We start from the raw sequence: 20720 nt of genomic DNA on the forward strand, positions 1-20720 counted from the left end.
AGAGAGGTCATCATACTATTGTACTCGGCCTTCAGTAGGCCCATCATAGAGTATAATGTCTGCTTCGGCATGTACCTGACTAGACATGCAGCAACTGGAATGTTCACAAACATTCCACACAAACAAAGAATACAGGGAATAACACAATGTCCTGTGCTGATAGCTTCAAAGCCTTGTTTCGTTACTTGGTGTCATACAGACTTCTGAGAGGTTTCTTTACCTAACATACAAGGCATCCCTGGTCCCTGTTTTGATGAATATTTTGCACATCCACAAAACAAACAGCATCAGAATTACTAGATTAAAAGACCTACATTTTGCTTGCAAAATAAATAGGACATGTTGGAGGGAGAGAGAGAGAGAGGGATGTTTTTTAGAGAATTTCCATTCTCTGGAAAGGCTCTTCATCCATGTGAAGCAGAGTTCCTCCCTATTCCTATTTAAGTGCAACTTGGACCAATGGACAGATAATCAGAAATCTACCCCTGGTCTGGCTCCTATACCTATGATGGACAGAGGCATTCAGTAAATCACCCCCATATAAATGAAATATAAATTAGTTTTGTGGGTAACATTTGGATTGCATTGCTAGACTTTTAAAGGCTCCAGTGGTCATTAACCTAGTATACAACTATGAACCTATGAACTTTTACTCAAGCCACTTAAATGCATGGAACTGGTAAACAGGTTTGTAGCACAGGTTGCAGGGGGAGGGGGAAAACTTTAGCTTCCTTAGCTTAAAGAACTTTGTGTGTAGAATTAACTTAGCAGAGGACATTTGCTTTTTGAATATCATTTTGCTTTTCTTTGTCTGACACTAGTATAAATGGCCGTAGAATCTGTCATGGAATGTATTATAGATTGTAGCATCTGTAAAACAGAAGGTCTTATGGTCAGACGTCTATGGCACTCTCAAAGTATGCAGTTGAGACTTGCACAGATCAAGGCTGAACCTGTTGGTACATTATACTTTCATGGTGTGTTGGCACAAGTAGATGTTACAGTTTACTAAGGTTTGCCAGTGATCTGAGCTGCTGCAAATAATGCATCAGATTGGCACTATGAACCTAGCTGAACATCACTGAAGCAGGATGTTTGGAAATTGCTTTTAACATATAATTTCATCAAGAATCACGCTCCCTGCTGATGGTCTTCCATAAGAGTGCTGTTTCATAATCTATCCCTTTTTGTCAAATACTACAAGAAATCAAACTTTTCACAAAATTACAGGGCGGAGGAGAAAGAAGAAGACACTGACACTGATTCACTTTATTTAGGGATATATCTACCAAACCTTTGCAGAAAGTTCCGTAGAGATAAATGAATACACCAGTAATCTCTTTTAATAGCCTCTTTGAGGAGCATAATTTGTGGAATTTTTTTTAAATAATGAATGTTATTACTTGCTCTGATTGAGATACAGGTGTGAACACTCCATATCATTTCATAAAACCAGACTGAAGCATAATTATTGAAATATATATTTGTGCTTTGGAATAATAGTGTAAACCATCCAGGTATTCCATAAAAGAAGACCAAAGCATGATTCCACCAAGGATGCAGTACCTGTTCTTTAATCTGAAATTATGGTGTCCCCAGCAAAAAGGGTGACTGCTGAAACTTCACTTCATTGTTTCCTAGAGAAGTCATGCACTGCTTGATTATTTGTAAAGATGCAAGTTCAGTTTAGCTTTATCTATCATCATAGCTACACGACATATGGACCTGTAGGAGAAACCAGGGCACATACCTATGTGAATAACTGGACCTTTCTTATAACTTATCATGGTTCTCAACCTCTTAGCACAACAAAATCTGGACAGAGACAGAAATAATGGGGTACAAAGCCCTAAAAATAGGGACAAATTTTAAGTATTCCTCTTATAAACTTAAAATGTTGCTAGAATAAAAGGTCTTGTGTTACATCTTCTGAAGGATATGAAATCTGAAACTCAAATGCTTGTCATTATTTACTAAAGTCAGTCCTCGCTGAATTGCCACAAAAATCCAGAAGATCACATATTTAATGAGGAACAGACTGAAAATATGATACAAAAATCTGTACATTCTGTGAAAATCTGTACAGTTTACAGGTATGTGTCCTTGTGGGACACAGAACTCTGTTGTCTTGAAGCATTACCTGGTTGATGAACATCATGGCTTTACTTTAGAGTCAACATTTAATTCTTCAGACAGCAGTCACATTACAACATTTGTTGTAAGATTTAATGATATCTTTTGGGAACACATCCCATCACTAATTCTGTTACCATGTCCATTGAAAATGGAATTTATGTTAGCTATGGTTAATTGGAGACCATTAATACGTGTTTGAGGATGAGGGAAAATATCAAATCTGTCTCTTAAGAAGCTGCACTTCTGGCTGCTGTCCAGAGTTAGCATGCTTAGCTGCTAGTGGAAAAGCAAACAGAATTCTAGCCATTTTGGGACATTGTTTGGTAATGATTTATGCCTTGTAGGGACTAATGTGTACAATATGGAATCAAATGTGTTGCACACATTAGTAATGATGATTCCTGTGAGTTTGTCTAAGTCCTTATTTTCACATATTTTGTTTGCTTATAACTCATGGGCGATTATGCTGCTACAGCCCTTTCAGAAGCTATTCCTTTAGCAACAATAGAAAACCATATTTAACTATTTGTTTAAAATGTTATCTGTGCCATCTTCTCAAATATGTCTGAAAGGATGGCAAGGTGGGCAACAGTCTCTATTTTAACACTCAAGAAGCTCCCTGGAGATATGAAATGTTGTGGCTATCTTACAGTCCTTTGGAAAAAAAGATTCTTTTCATGTTTGCACAAGCACAATGATTTATATTGAAAATGTTGGCCATAGAAATGGAGCTAAAATGGACATTATTCATCAGTCAGTAAGAACACAGAAACTGACAACTTGGCTTACAACTTCAATGGTTTAAATTATAACATACACAAAGTGAAATCATATATAAACTTATTTGTCTATATTTGTGTATATAATTTTATTTTGTGGAATAGACTCCCTCTCCATGTAAAGCAGAGTACCTCATTAACCCTTTTTTAGCACAACTTGGATAACTGGATGGGGTACAAAAAATACACCCTTAGGATTCCACCTGTGTCCCTGCTGGACAGTGGCATAGGGTCCTGACTTGTTGGAACATGGGCTAAATTCTTGGTTAGACTTGTAAAGGCCTCAGGACCAATAGCCTAATAACTTCCTATGATCCTATGATACTATGATTTACTACATCCACTCAGTAGCTGCCCTTAATAGACTCTAATGACTGCTTAAACAACGAAGGACTGTTTTAAAGATATATCACATGTATTCTCTAGATATAAAATCTAAATTTAACAATCTCATATTTAATATGTTATACAGTGCAAATACACCATAAATATTCAAAATGCATTTATGCACTCAATAAATAAATCAGTCTTTATGATAAATACTTCATCAGTAATTCAGTATTTTAAGCATCTGACTACAAAGTTCCGTAGACAAAAATCAGTCTTCCATTTGTAATAAAATATCAGAGACATTCAAAAAAAAATTCAGAGTTATAACATGCATACATACATACTTAAGAAAATATTTTAAACCTAATGGATCGCTATTATGTGCCTTCTGGAAATGTGCAGTAACCGGGCCATTTATAGAAACTCTCATGTTCTTAGATTTGTTTTCCCACTTGCCTGGTATTCTGACCTGTGCGATATTTTTCATAAGGACATTTGCGCCCATAAAGCACTACTTTCTGGTAGCAATTTCTATTGCCTTGTACCCTAAAATAGTGACCATTTATTTAAAAGTCCTGCCTAATGTTAATGTAGGCACTACTGAGAGAATACCTTTAAAATGTGGAATTATATACAACTCGATCTGCTACGCTTGAGGATCTCCTATAAGAAATGTTTAGTTTTAATTGTGAAAAAATCTCATCTGAAGTAATTAAATGTTATTATTTTCTCATAATCTGAGATATCTATAAAAGGGGCATATTTTGTCACAAATTAATTATCTTTCTTTTTGTCTATTAAATTTACATCTCATAGGTATTAGTCAAATCACATCTATGGAGTATTTATTTTTCATTTCTTTTAGAAAGAGAGATACAACTGAGCATCTGCATAACATCTTGTCCACAGCCTATGGACAAAATCTTTCACAGCCTCCTCAAAGTTATAATTCTTTGAGCATATCCCTTTCACTATGAGGAGCTCTACTTGGGGGGGGGGGGATAATTAAATACATTGGATATGTACTTGCATATAAAACAAGGAAATGGGGTTTCTGAAAAGAGTTGACTGTACTTAGTCATTTTTTTCATAAACTAGTGCAACTAAGTATTTAATAGCGTCCATCTGTAGACTGATGAATTAGACTATACATGTTTATTTATTTATTCTTTGTTGACCAGGTTAGTTCCAAGGTTGCATTTATACTACTAGAAGAAATTTGGCCATGGCAATGAGGAATGTCTCCTACTCTTTGAAGCTTTTAGATGGTGCTGGAGGGCTCCTCAGCAGCTAGGAAGAGGCCTAAGGGAAGCAGTAACATGGAGGAGGAGAGAAAGGCTGTGGAGAGTTTGGTGGGAAATGAGATTATGGAGAAACATTTGCTTGATATGGAGCTTCAGAATGTAAAAAGAGAAAAGCCCTGCAAGTAGGATCAAAGTGCAAGGCAAAACAAACTATCAGTAACTGAAAAAATGTATATATCAGCAACAAAACTACAGCAACTCTAAGGTAAAACTTAAGTGTTTTAATACATATTGAACAATTCAATAATCCAGACCGGTTTCCTCAGTGGAACAAGAAAACCATCTGTAAGAATAAGAACAAAAATGACAGTGTAATAAATATGTTTAGAACAATCTGGGTACTGTCTTTATTTTTAGAACTCAAGGCAATCAGTCTTTTATACATATTGGAACGGAGACTTTCTGTGACTTAATATTTTAAACTGATAGACCGTTGATGAAACTTCTGTAACTGTGTAACAAAAAAGAAGGACATTTATCTAACAATTATTTGTTTTCTGGTATTAACTTAATTGTTAAAAATGTTACTTTCCAGTTTAGAACTAATGACCTGGAAGAAGATGATATTACGAAATGCATGCAAGGTTTGTAGGAAACTGTTGATAATATTGTGAAAGTTAGAGGCGAGTCAAACTTATGGAATGGAAGGTGGAGGTTGGAAACTGTTTTGAAATGTGAAAAAAAATACTTGCCAATTGTTATTTTTTGGCTGGTCTTAGAAGGACATTAAGATATGCTGGCCAGCCTTAATCATGTTTCTTTTGTGGGAACTTTTCTCATTTAATTAAGGATTGTAACAAGGTACAATGTAACCAGTGTGGGGAGAATGGACATGCAGAAAGAAGGTGGGTGTCTGAATGCATCTAGTGCAAAAGAAAGGGACACTTTTGGATGGATTATTAAAAGCAAACAGTAAACAATGAAAAATACGGAAAAGGTAAGAAAGCATACCCAAGAAAGGACAACAAGAGGCTGGGGGGGGGGGGTGAACAACCTGGAGAAAAAGAAATGGTAGAATAAAGAAAATAGTATTTTATCAACGTTCTAGCTATTGAACATTTGATTCTGAGGATCAAGAATTATTTACACATAAACTCAGGAACATATTCAATTGGGAAAGAGTAAAAATAAGTAAATTTAAAAATATTTCCCTTAAACTTAAAAAAAAGAAAAAGCAACAGTTTTAGAGTACTTTCATTAAATGTGGGCAGTATTATTAACACTGTAAGTGGGATGCGAATACTGGAACGGTGTGCTAGATGTGATGTGGATGTTAGTCTGTTCAGTGATGTAAGATTCCTGATGTGGAAAAAGACTGCAGCCAGAAAAAATTGTGATATGGAAATACAATGTGGAACTTAGAAACTGAGCATTTTTCTGAAGTGGCACTATTGTGAGAAAATACTAGTTGTAAGGATGGGAAGGTTAACTGTTGTGGATGTGAGATGGAGATAACATGTTTATAGAATTATAGCATAATATTCATATATAAGTAGCAAGGAAAGTGAGAATCTGTTTCATCAAATATTAGACCATGCAGTGGTTAACATGAAAATTATAGTTGTGGGGAACTTTAATTGTGATTTAAGGGAAAATGTAATAAGAAAGGGAAAGATGTCAAAAAATACAGGAAGTGCTATCACTGGTGGTAAATTAGCTGTGGTAACAAAAGTCAGTGGACTTATAGAAGGGGCACTTGGATCTGAAATAAATTATTTTGTATTATCAGAAGGCTTGGTGGTAGCATATGGTGATACAGTTGCGATGGGTTTTCACACTATTTAGCAATATTTGCTAGAGGTGATGAAAAAAAATGAGTATATTAAAATATAAAAAGGAATAAAAAGAATAAATGAGAAATTATGGGATAAATTTAGACAGTGGGAAATATTGTATTTATGGAAGGATCATATAACTATGACAGACTTCTATAAAAACTGGTCTGCATGATGGAATGTATTTAAATAGAAAAATTAAAAGTTTGTTTTAATGACAGGATGATTTAAGAAAGAAAGAGAAAATGAAATATGGAAAAATGTATAGAAATAGGTTAGAAAATTTAGAGAATAATACAAGAGAGTATTATGATATGGAAAAAGAAATATATAAAGGAAATTGAGATATAAATAAGTTATCACTGTTTAGGCTGAGATATTTATAAGAGAGAAGAGAGGAAGTATCCACATATTTGGGTTAAATAGTAAAGCAGGATATCAGTATAATGAGGAAAATTAAAACTGTAAAAGGAGAGGTAAAAAGAACATAAGCAAAATATGAGTATTGCAGTACGGTATGTGGAAACATGTATAAGAGTAAGATGAAGGAAAATAAGAGATAATGGAATGTAAAAAAAATCTAGAAAGCTTTAAGGAAGAATTTGAACAAGGAATGACTAATTACTGAATTGTTTGAAGTACTTAGGAAAGTAAATGCTGACTCAGTATCAGGTCCAGATGGTATAGGATATGGAATGTACAAGCAATTAATGGACTGGCAAAAGAGTATTTTGAAAATCTACTGAATGAATGGTCAAAGGAAGGGTTTGTTTCTAAAGTTATATAGTATAATATTAAAATTTATAAGGAAGAAAGATGAGAAAAACAAAATAAAAAGTTGGAGACCAATCACACTAAATCACACAGATTATAAACATTTTATGAAAATAATACAAAGGTCAATAGAACGAAGGATGAGGGATATTATGGAAGAAAGTATAAATGGTATAAAAGGGAAGGGGTGGCAAGAATTTTTGTTAGTTGTGAGAGAAATTGTGGATGATATCTTATGTAAAAGGGAGAATGTGAAACTTATGGTAAGTGTTATTAGCAAGGCATTTGATACAGTAAGACATGGTGCTTTTAGGGGTGTTATGGGGAAGTATTGAATAAGTAATAGAGTTAGGAGAGTGACTTTGTCAGCATATTGAAATAATAGAATGAGATTGTTAATGAATGGGTGGCTGAGTAAAGAAATATGCATGAAGTGTGGTATAAGGCAAGGATGTCCCATGACTGGAACATTGTTTGTGTTGGTAATGAATGTGATAGTGAGTGAAGTAACTTATAAAATGAATGATACTAGATATGTGATGCAAAAGAAGGTGGTGATTCCAGTAGTTTTGACATATGCAGATGGTATAGTTGTAGTTGCTAAGAATAGAATGTGGATGAGGAATACATTGGTTTTGTCTGACTGGACATTTAAAGGAAATAGGAATGATCTTGAATAAAGATAAAAGTAAGGATTTGGGTGATGTGGTGAAATTTGAGGGTGTGCATTTTTCAATGAATGAAGTATGTTTAGCAGTAAAATTTGGGAAAAATGATGTAGTTATCGTGCAATGGGAGGGTTCGATAGAAGAAATGAAATAAATATTTCTTCTATACAGGATACTTCTTTAAACTTGTAGAGAGTATTAAAGTGGGTAATGTAAGAGAACAAGAATTTAATAGTGAGAATGTTTAAATATAAGCACAAACAATTCTGGGAGATGATAATAATAAGAAAAAGAGAAAAATAATATGTAAATGAAGAACTTAAACATTATCAAGAAAGAATTCTAATGTGGAAAATAAAAATTGATGATACTGAGACATTTATAAGGATGTGATATAATAATGTGATGAAACAATATTATCATGTAAATCTATTGGCTAATTTACCAGAAGAAGTGATTAAAGCTATTAAAGTAAGGAAAAAGTGATGTACCAAGACAGCAGAGTGTAAGGATTTCCTATGGAGACTGGTAAAAAGAAATTAGCACTCTTCAAGAAAAATCTTGATGATTGGATGGGTAATAGGAAATTCACCCTGGGGATCACTTCTGTGGTTCTGCTTGACAGGGGCACAGGAAAATAATTTTATTGGGTGGCGAAAGCCAGGGTACATTTTTGGCTAGGCTTGTATAGGCCCTAGGGCCAATAGCCTAGTACCTACCTATGAACCTATGAACCTATAAGTGACCAGTAAAGGGAAATGTACCATATACAAAGAAAGTTGAACAAGTGTGTTTATTTTTGGGGGAAGAAGACACAACAAAGCATGTTTTTTTTGAAACATGAAAGCAAGAGGAGATGGTAAACACTTGCACCACACCATACTCATCACATAGTCTCACTTAATCTACACCACCAAAATCCACACATAGAAACACAAAAACATCCATGGAGGCTCTCAATAATAATCTGCTCAAGCAACAGAGACCTCCAAAGCAGAAATGCAAGCAACCTCCACCTCCCAACACAACCCAAATGACACATAGCCTGCAGACTCAGTGTGCCACTCATGCACAGCCAATAAGGCAAAACAACATACTCAACACACTAGTCATAGGCGACTCTATAGTCAGGCACATTGATGTCCCACTCACCAGGCTAAACAAGAAGAAGGTTACTGTCAGCTGCCTGTCGGGTGCCAGGATCCGCCACATAACCCACGTAGTCAGGTCATTCCACAACAAGTACAAATATGACTCTGTCATTGTCCATGTTGGTGTGAATGACCTGAGATGTACCTCCCTGGACTACATGAAAAGAGACATGGAAGAGCTCTCCGACCTTGTAGCCCAGGCAGGTATGACCCTAGCCCTGAGTAGCATTCTGCCATCACCCAGAATGATGCCACAGTACAAGGACAAAATGATTGACTTCAACAATTGGCTAAGCTTCTGGTGCCATTCTAAAGGGATCCAGTATCTGTCTGCCTGGGATGACATGGTCGACAGACCACGATGCTTTGCCAGAGATGGCCTGCACCTGTCACCCCTGGGATTCCGGATACTGGCTAAGGTTCTTGCCACCCCTATAGCGCCTTTTTAAGGCAAGGTTCAAATGACAAATTCACCACGGTAACAGGAACAGGCAAGCAAAAACTGAGGGTGATGCTACTCAAAGCTAGAAGTCTAAATCTCAAAATGCACTCACTCGAGGCACTCCTTAAAATGGAGAACATCGATATCTGTGCAGTGACTGAGACCTGGTTCAAAGCTCCAGAGAGCACCCCTGCACTACCAGGCTATAACTCATACCACACTTTTCGGCCATGTAACCTGTACCGGAACACCAAAGGCAGAGGTGTGTCCATATTCATTAAGGATATCCACACCTCCAGGCTAATTGCTCAGCATAATGCAGCCGAGGTTATCCAAGTGCAACTAACTCTGGGCAAAACTGCAATCCAAATTGTAGCTTGCTACAGATCACCCACCATGCCCTAGGATTCGCACTCCTCTTTTCTTGATGTACTGGAAAATATTAGGGTTCAACCAAACACCCTAATAATGGGCGATTTCAATTACCTCACCATTAACTGGGAAAACTACTCATGTACCAATTCCTTCACTCAAAGCTATCTGGAATTCATAAACTCCAATGTCCTGGATCAACTTATCCACACCCCCACCAGAGGCAACAATATCCTAGATCTAGTCATTACCAATATGAGTGACCGGTGTTCCACACCTGAAGTCAATGCTTCATTGGTCCGATCCGACCATAAGCTAATTACCCTAGATATCCACATCCTGCCTTCACCCCCCATTAAGGAAACCATGGTAAAGAATCTCTTCAAAGCCAACTTCATGCTTCTTAAGACAGAAGTGATGAACTTCATGATACCCATGCAGATGGACAATACAGTTACGACAACTGAATCTTACACAATTGCACTTTATAATCACTTACATGAGTGCATGGATCGTGCTATCCCAAACAGAGCCAAGACTCTATCCTCCAAAAAAAGGAAGCCAATCTGGTGGTCCCCTGCCATAAACAAACTGTACAACAGAAGGAAGAAACTCTTGCAGAGGAGAGTAAAATCCCACGAGTGGAGGAGCTCCCTGGCCAGCCTCAGTAAGAAGCTGCGATCCCTGATAAAATCCTCCAAAGCTAGTTACGAAAACAAAATCGCCACTGATTCTAAAGACAACCACAAAGCATTCTATAGCTATGTCAAGAATCTCAATGGCAACACTCAGCTCTGCGTTACAGCACAATGGCACTAAATATACAGACACAACTGATATTGCCAACATCCTGGCAAATAGGTTCAGTGCTAACTTTACCCCCCTCTCACTCCCTAAAGAGCCCATCTCTATACCAGAAGAATGCAAAGTTCCTGTAATCACGGCTGCACAGGTAAAAACCACACTCTCCAAAGCCAAGAACACAGCATCCATGGGACCAGACAACATCCCAGGCTGCGTTCTACATGAATTACAGAATGAACTGGCACCCCACCTAAGTATCATGTTCAATCATAGTCTCACCTCAGGCTTTGTGCCTGCTGAATGGCACACAGCAATGGTTATCCCACTCCACAAGGGGGGGAGCCACCACGGACCCCGGGAACTACCGCCCCATTAGTCTGACGTGCCTGGTCTGCAAGGCCATGGAACGTATCATCATGAAACTTATAAACAAAGACATTGGTAATCTCCACACTCAGGATCCCACCCAGTTCGGGTTTGTAAAAGGCAGATCATGTCTCCTAAACCTGACAGACTTCTTTGAAGCAGTCACCAAAGGCGTAGACAAGGGTAAGGTGGTTCACACAGCCTATCTAGATCTTGCCAAGGCTTTCAACACCATCCCACACTCTGGAATTATAGATAAACTCACTAAACTAGGTATAAATCCCTATGTCACAAGATGGGTTGCCAACTGGCTCACTGACAGAATCCACACTGTGAAATTAGCAGACTCCAAATCCGACTTCAGACCAGTGACAAGTGGAGTACCACAGGGTTCAGTCCTGGGTCCTCTCCTGTTTGGTATCTACTTCTCTGAAGTACAGGCTAACACAGAAGGTCTTTGGCTAATGAAGTTTGCAGATGACTGCAAACTAGTAGCCATAAACAAAACTCCTAATGATGTGGACATCCTACAAAAGGGCCTCACTGAGACAGATGCCTGGTGTCAAAGCCATGGCCTCAAGCTCAATGCCAAAAAGTGCATTGTCACCCCCTTTGGTAAAAACTCTGTACCCATGAACTACAACATAGGCGGTAGTATACTTAACACCAAAAGTGTGATAAGAGACCTTAGGACACAGGTGGACAGTAGTCTCTCCTTTGATAATCACATTGCCACAGTAGTCAGAAAATCCTTCTACGTGGCACACCTCATCACAGAAGGTTTCTCATCCAGAAAAAAAGAGGTCATTGTTCCCCTCTACTCATCTCTAATTAGACCCATTATAGAGTACAACACCCCTTTTGGTATGTACCTCACAAGACATCTACAACAACTGGAAAGTCCGCAGAAATATCTCACAAAGAGGATTACTGGCCTCAAACAGATGCCTAATGCAGACCGTCTCAAGAAACTCCAGCTTTACTCCATCACATATCGCCTACTCAGAGGTGATCTCTGCCTAACATACAAAGCTATGTCAAACCCAGAGCTGTTGGACATGCTCCACTTAAAGAAATCCCAATCCCTCCGAGCTACACACTCTAGGGACCTAAACCTTGTCACCACAATAAACAGAACATGCCGGAGGGATAGAATCCTATCCCAGAGACTTCCCATACTCTGGAATAAACTACCTATATATCTATATCAAACAAAGCTCCTCATTAGCACTCTTCAAGAAAAATCTTGATGGTTGGATGGGAAATAGGAAATTCACCCTGGGGATCACCTCTGTGGCTCTGCTCGACAGTGGCACAGGAAAATAATTTTCTTGGGTGGCAAAAGCCAGGGTACCTTTTTGGCTGGGCTTGTATAGGCCCCAGGGCCAATAGCCTAGTAACTACCTATGAACTGGAAAATATTCTGTGGAGATTTTTTGAGAATATTAATGACATAAATAATATAGATATGAATATGATTATGCATGGATATTAAGAATAAGAAGAAATAATATGGGAGAAGAGTAGATATGAATTCATTTTATGTAATATGTGTTATTTGGAAGAAAGATTGAATGAAATGTTGTTTAATAGGAAATGGATTTTGGCAAATAGATTGTGAAAAATCAGAGTATGCTTCTGGAAGGATTGAGGGCCAGTTATGAAAGAATAACAATGAGAATGTTATAATAAAAATGCTAAACAGTAAAAAATAGAATGTATTTAAAAGTCCTGCTTATGTGTATATATGTTCCTGAAAATATGGACATTTTTGCAAATATTTAAATAATGTTTTTTGTGTTGTGTTAAATAAATGACACCTACTCTTTTTTGATAGGTACCATAGGATCTTTTACATCCATCCAGCTCAGGCAGATGGGACCTCAGTTTAATGTCTTAGCCAAAGGATGACACACCAAACAGTGCAGCACCCCTCTTATGCTGCACTGCAGTATCAGCAATCAGGCTACCTGGTGTGAGAATCAAACCTGCAGCCTTCTGCACAAAAGGTAAATGTTGTACCTCTTGTGCCACTAATATTGAAGATTTTGTATAATTTATACTTTAAACCACTGAAGGTGCAGTTTCTGTTTTTTTTATTAAATGTTGAATAAAGTTGATTTTCAGTTTCAATTTGGTGGCCAAAGTTTTCACTAGAAACATTGTTCTTAGAAACAAGCAAGGTGAACACGTATTTGATTGATATCACTTTTCTCAGAGCAGCTGGCATAAAGGATTTCCTGGACAATGCATTCATTAGGCAGTCACTGTAATATGGAAATGACCAGACTTTTGAATGCCCTAAAATAAAAGGGAAGGTGAAAGTCTTAAAACTAAGTTGTGGTTACATAGAAGTTGCTTACAGTTATGAAAAAAACCTTCAGAATCTGTCTAGTTTTTCATGTGCATTCATATAACAGTTGTTGGTGATTGGTTTTAACATGGCTCTAATTTATGTAGGGTTAAGGGCCACTTAGATAAACTATCACTAGCATAGTTAGATAGGAAATAGGAGTTATATACCATAGAATAGCTTGTCATTAAGTACAGGAAAAGATAAATGTATATGTATTTTGTGCATAACTAAAAATTATACTATGCATACAGATACATCTTTACAATGTAATGACTTGTTTTGTTGTATTTTTAAAACAATATACATTTTTGTTAAGTAAACCTGGATTTCTCTTTGATTAAAGAAATGATTCCATGAAATATCCTTCATTCTTGAATGTTTCCTAAGACAGTATTCAGACACAATAGAAAAATGCATATCAAAGTGTACAATTTAGAGTAGCCAAACAGCTAACATGCATTTGGGAGGAAACTGGAATACCCAGCGAAAACCCACATGATAGAAGAAGAACATGCAGACTCCATGCAAGCAGTAACCAGAGGACAGGTGTGTCCCCCCATCCTGTAGCTATACGACAGACCTCTTATCACTAAGCCTCTATTCATCCCTGTGGGAAAAAGCATGTGGGTGTCACAGTTACTTGATGGTAAATGCATGAACTGTTGTGTATATATATATATATATATATATATATATATATATATATATATATATATATATACACTTTTCAACATGTAATATTTATAGATATAACTTTCTTTTTTTTTTTAATAGGAGTGCTCTATTTTCCGAGGGGAGGAGTGGAATGTGTGTCATTTCTAAATTCAACCTATTTCAACGCTACAAATTTTGACATTTATACCTGCTGCACAGGGCTATTTGAAAAGTAAGTTTCTGTATTATATCAGGTTTTATTTATGTAACTTCACAGACGCTTTTCAATAGTAGAGCAACAGCAGGGTTTGTCTTCTGCAGTTTTATTACAATTGTTGACTCCCTGCTGGAATTAAAAAGGATGTGTTCAGTCCTAAACATATTAGAACCTAGATGGTTGATGCGTACTAGGCTAAAGTACCATATATGATCTCCTGGCACTTGACAGCCGCCAGCACCAGAAAATTGCTGCTTACATTGCTGTTACTTGTTTTAGTTGTGCAGTGTCATCGTACCCCAGCAGGCAGTGCACTCACATGGAATGCTGGAAAGATCAGAGGGCTGAAAGTTCTATAATCACAACAGGTGCTTGGAGTCTTATTTCAGTACTGACATCAGAGTGCAGCAGGGAGGTGTGATGCAGTCCTCAGGTGTCACCATGTGGGTGAGACATTAAACTGAAATGGTACCATGTGTGAAAGGTAACCTTTTACCAACAAACATCAGGGATTAAATGTTATTAAAAACATTATGAAATCCATGTCTAAAAAGCAGTATTTATAAAGCCATATGTCAATTTATACTTTGTACACACTGCTTTATATCATAATAAACATGAAAATAAGTACAACTTGTACTTCTAAAAACATTTAACCGAGCAGTTTAACTCCAGACATTAAAGGAATGTTGGCTCAGATTTTAATATATAAGAGCTGTGTAACCAGGTTGAAAATGTTTTTGTGACCTAGTTGCTTATGATCTGTGAAGCTACTCTGAATCTTAAAATATTATAAATCTTAAGCTGTGTTTATTTTCATTATCCTGGAATACTGTTGATTGTAAGTTGCATTTGCTTTTGTTTATTGATGCAATTTTACCTTGTTCATGTTTATAAAATAAAAATTGTTTAGCTTGACTATTTGAAAATTTTAAATTTTGTACACCTTTGGTCAGGTTAATGGCTGAATAGAGTCCAAGATATTTTTGTTTTATCCAGTTAACAAGTAAATCATTTATTTAAATCGTAAATACTACTTTCCCTTCAGCCAACAGTAAGTACATCTTCTTCCTCGGATTTCACCAAGTCAGATGTCTCTATAATTCTTTTTGATGGTAGACACTCTAGAAGTTAGAAGAGGGGGCACTCATGGCCTGATAAATCATCCATGTATGTTGGGAGAACCTCAGTACTCAAGGCACCAGGCCCTGACTGTTAAAAGAAGAGGGTGCATGCCACTGTATCACTCCCTAAGTCTAGCACTGGTTTAATCTTATGGTATTGGTTAACACCACCAATGCAAAACCTGTATTGTTGTAATTAACAGTTTCCTATAACCCAGACATTCAGCTGATGTAAAATTTATACCTATTTTCAAACTGTATTCATTTAATGACAGTAATAATTATATTAAAGATTTCTGCTATGTCTTAGGTTTGATCCCCCTAAAAGCAGGACTGAAATCATCATTGGCTGTGGTACTATTGCTCAAATATCCTCCACAACCCTGCCATTCTCTTTCGCATAGTTACTTAGCAGATTAATACTCCAATGTCTCTAACAATGCCTTGCAACCATTTCTGAAATAATATTGCTGTTGATGCAAAATGGTTTTCATGGATATTTCAGTTTCCAAAAACCCAATCATGAAGTTTCCCATAGACATTCAGGGAAATCAGTATTACTTATAAGACATGACTATTGTGCCATTTATTTTCAAAATTCCAGTAGTAGCATTTAAACAGGATTTGTGCTCTGTGTTCTTATGACATATTCACCTTTCAGTGTGGAATGATGATGATTTCATTCATCAAAGAGTTTCCCTAATCCAACATTGGGTACCATCCTTGGGGAGGTCTACAACTGGATTCATCTTCTGTTTTGTTCCAGTCTAGCATTTTTCTGAAGTTCCTGCCATCATGGTCTTGGTTATGTATGCCTTATGCCACTGCATTCTATAATGTCACATACCACATTAGAAGAGCATGCCTAACCCCTGTGTATGTAATGTGCCACTTACACAGTTCAGATATCAGTACTGATTACATTATGGAAAAAAAATCACTTGGAATGCCTAAATCTATGTTTATGTGTATGCCAACTAAGGTCCATATTCATACTAATATTATCTCTATTGTCTGGGAGAGAAGCACAGCTTGAATTATTGTCATAAATGCCTGTGATTCAACCCAGTCAACTACAGACAGAAAAAGAAACACCAGACCTACCTTTCTCAGAAAGTTCACTCTCTATACTCTCTAAGGGTTAGTCAAATGATCAGTGAAGATTTCTTCTGAAGTGCCATCAGAAGGCCAGAGAAATGAAGGATGATCTCAGTCAAACTCTTCTGGAGGTAAGTTTATTTCAAGAAAATTATTGAGCTTGTTCTTTTGTAGGACATCCTTAAGCTTGCACCCATCTTTTGCCCTAATAAATGACACTGGGCCTAGAACAGGTGCAACCCTGGATTCCAGCTTGAAGGTTGTGACCTATATATAAACATTTCTCTTTCCCTGGTCAATCAGTTGGAGGTCATCCAAGGTCAACAAGATCTCTTGGAACATCTCTTTGCATTGCTTAGCCATAGTTTGGTGATCATATATGGGGTGGAAGATTCCTGTCCAGGAATCCTCCAACCTATAATATCCAGTGGACAAATAGAGGTGGATCCACAGATTCTTCTACTACCAGGGTTACAGTTCAGGCCTTTGACTTCAGGTAGATGTTTAAAATCTAGTGGGAGTTGTCCACTTGTGAGCTGTCAATTGATCTGTGTTGTCATCTCTATCCATTCCTTAGTGTATGGGTCTAAGATCCAACCTCTGATCTGGCTTCCACCACTTCTAAGCTTTGGATCCAGTTCTAAAGCTCTTGCCACTATCCATAATCCCTCTGTAGAAGCAAACTTCCCCAGATCTCATTTGCTTCCATAAGTGTCTGACAGATCTTGGTACTCAGGAACATTTTTAATGGAAAAATCTCTTTAAATAGATAAGCACATTTCTTTTGGAATAACTTTTTGTTAATGTTTGTAGTCCTCATCTCATATTATCATTTATGCTTATTGTTCCCTACCCTTATGATCCCTTTTCTTGCTTTCTCTTTCTCTCTTCTCTGGGGTTTAACTAAAAAAAAAAAAGATATACCATAGTTTTGTTTTTTTTTCTTAGGTTTGTTTGGTCTTTTTATTGGTATTGTTTACCTTTTTCCTTATCTTTTTTTTTTCTATAACTCTATGAGGATGACAGATAAGCCCTCCAGAATCAAAAAATGTATAGCTTGCTCCCACAAGCTACCAAGTTCGGATGCACATGATAAATGTGTGTACTGCTTAAAGCCTTCTCACTTGGACAGTGCTGCTGTATCTGAGAGGTCTTTGGTTAAAGAGCTATTGTGGAAAGATAGAATAAGCTTCTTTAGCCTACCACAGGAGAAAAGCCATCTTTTGGATTGGAAAAGTCTGCTGCTGTGGCTTCTTCCACTTCCCCATTTTCTTCAAAACAGGAGTCTGATAAACCAAAGAGAAGCAAGAGGAGGTGGAAACAGAAAAAGAAAAAGAGAGATCAAAATCAGCAAAAAAGAGATCTCCGGATCTTCCACCTTTGTTGGCTCCATGACTAAGATTTCTTTGGAGCCAATGCTGTTTTTCAGTCTGATAGTTATTGGATCCCTTACATGACCTAGATGTTCTCTGGACTCTATCTCCCCTAAATTCCTGTCTCCAATTTTGCAGGACAGACCCTGTTACACCTCTATGTCACCTTCCTCAACTTCTTTGAGGTCACTAGGTCTTCTTGAAATCTCACCAGAGCTGATGTGGACAGGATAATGAGGAGTTTCCTACAGACCTAAATTAAAATTGAGGGTACTCCTGGTTTTGGCCACTGTTGGAGTCTAAAGAACCACTTCTACCCTTCAATACTTCATGGCTTCTTTGCCAATCTGACCTCTCAGATCAGATCCCCTGGATTTGAATCTTACATAGGGCAGGCCTGCATCAGAGCTGAAGCTTCATACTTCCTCAGTTATAATGAGTTTTCTGATGAAGTTGGCTCTGACCCTGTTGGACCTATTAGAGTCTTGGAGCCAAACCATCTGCATTGACTCAGACATGCAAGATCAGATCTGGGGTCTTCGGATACTTTCCTCCATTTAGGAGTATCAGGGCTTGATAGTGTGGCTATGGCAGCAGTCTTGGATTACAGCCAAATGGCTTTTAGGCTTGAGCCACTTTCAGGAGTTTTGTCTCTGACAGAGAGGCTATCTAGATCTGTGTCAAGTTCAATGTTTGAAGCTCTCAAGAGAGTACTCGCTCAATCTAGATAGAGGTCTACTTTTTTGGAATGCTATCCAACCCATTCCCTTGGATATCCCAGGGTCTGTAGTCTACTCTCCTTGGACAGACAGTTTCTGGGAGCCTTGAGTCTGTTCTCCCAAGAGAGACTATGTCCTGTCCTGAACAACCCATAGAAGTGGTATACTGGAAACACAAGTGTAAGAGGAGACACTTGGATTCCTCTGAGGAATCCTCTACCACCGACACAGATTTTGATGAGAGAGAAGATTTTCCCAGATCCCCCTTGAGAACATTGTATTCAGAAACATTCTCAAACTTCTCATAAGGAAAGAAAGTTGGCCATCCCAGGTGCCTTTTCGAGAGGCTTTCAGTACTGGCCCATCTACTTCTTAAGAAGTCCCCCCAGCTAATGAGATGGACCTGATCTCTCCTGGAGTGGAAGGAAATGGACCCATCTGTGCCTATTCTCAAAAACCCAAAAAGAGTTTGGATGCTCCCAAAGACTGTCACCACTGGGGCAAGGTTCTTGCAGTAGATTCTGTGGTAGAGGTGGCAGCCACTAAGAAAGAGCTTGTGGAAGAAAGTTCCTCTGTCCATGGACCTGCATGCATTGAACAGATTTGTGAAACTTTCATAGGTTCCTAGATTAGCACTAGGTTAACTGACCTTGTGGGCCATTTTAGGCCTAGCCAGTTACCCCATGTGAGAATCAAACTCTGCACCTTGTGTCTATAAGGTAAACACCTTAACTATTATGCCAACCTCACACCCCATGTGTATGCCTCATCTACTTATTTGGTGAGGCAGCTAAATTATTCCGGTCATGTTACTCATTTCCAGAGGATATGACAAAGGAAATCATCAAATCTTTCCCAGGGACCTAGCCTGCGACTTCAAGAAAATCCATTGTTTCACAGTTGGCTACCCTACATCATGATCCAATGCCTCTATGCACCTTATCTATAATGTCACAGAGGGTGTTTTCTAGAGTAGCCAGCACAGTTATTTCCATAAGAAGGTATGCCTGGATGCAGCTATGCAGTTTTGTGGATCATTTCAAAACATTCTTTGTCAATGCTCCATATGATAGATCAACTCTGTTTGGTCTCAAGGTTGGAGAGACTATCTGACTAAGTGAGAAGCATGGCAAACCCTATCTGCTGCAGGGATCAAATTTTCTACCCTTCAAAGGACTTTTTCTAGAAATCAGAAGGGAGGAAAGTGAATTTGGATGCCACCCACAAAACCAAGGCTTCAGGGTTTCTATCTCAGATAACCATTTCCAGCACTCATGAACAGTAGCCTGACTGTCATACTCTGGAGGCAGTTGAGGGGCACTTATCTATGCACCCAACAAGCTGAACATCCATCATGCAAGATAAATGGGTGCACAGCATCATAAAGAGAGGCTAGTTCCTTCCCTTTCACACCCTTCCTTTGTGCCAGAAATGAATTCTCAATGTTATACCATAAAGGAGAAACTTCAGAAATAAGGAAGCTTGTAAGAAATCAAGTCACACAACAGGTCCCCCCAGACCAGAGAAGATCTGGAATTTACTCCAGATTCTTTCAATTTTGGACCTAAACCGCTTGAGCAAGTTTGTGAAGCAAACATAATTCTGGATGGTCACGCTTCAGTCCATTCTTCCCTTATTGAGGAAGAATGACTGGATGTGCTTAATAAATCTTCAGGTTGTGTACTGCCGCATAAATATGGACAGATGCTCCAGGAAATACCTTCACTTCTGGTGGGGAGCTGGTCATTTCCAATTCAGAGCTCTGTCCTTTGGTCTCACCACAGCCCCCTGGGTGTTTATCAAGTGTATGGCAGTAATGGCAGCTTATGCATGAATGCAGAGTTTCCAGGTATTCCCATATTTGGATGACTGTCTCATCACTACCCCTTCCAAGAATCTAATCATTCAAGCCAGGAACTATTTGCTCTAACTATGCATAGATTTGAGGATTCCAGTGAATCTAAAAAAGTCCAAGTTACAATCAGTCCAGTTTCTAAATTTCATTAGTGTACTATTGGGCACAAAACTTAAGATAGCAAAGCTTACTCAAACAAGAATTTTATCCCTCCAACAACAAGCCCAAGAAGTCTTATCTTTCCAAAAGCAATCAGCAAGACTAATTCTTTGCCTTCTAGGTTCCATGGCAGCTTCTATCACATTAGTTCCACTAGCCAGTTTCTGCAAGCGAGTGCTTTAGTGGACTCTGGCAGTTCAATGGGCATTCAGGAAACAACCCATGACCTTTTTAGTGACGCAAACATTTGCAGAACTCCCATAC

At 38.0% G+C, this 20720-nt stretch overlaps 1 protein-coding gene across 1 annotated transcript in view; it reads left to right on the plus strand.

Annotated features, from left to right (window-relative positions):
* Positions 1-20720, plus strand: part of LOC122789853 (sodium/nucleoside cotransporter 1-like) — a 486120-nt gene that overhangs the window by 439569 nt on the left and 25831 nt on the right. Inside the window, exon 19 of the mRNA XM_044057287.1 lies at positions 14032-14143. Coding sequence (XP_043913222.1) covers positions 14032-14143 — 112 coding nt within the window. The remainder of the gene's footprint in view (positions 1-14031; positions 14144-20720) is intronic.

Source organism: Protopterus annectens, chromosome 15.part0 (genome assembly GCF_019279795.1).
Source record: "Protopterus annectens isolate FY-2018-M chromosome 15.part0, PAN1.0, whole genome shotgun sequence".
In the NCBI taxonomy this organism is placed as follows: Eukaryota; Metazoa; Chordata; order Ceratodontiformes; family Protopteridae; genus Protopterus; species Protopterus annectens.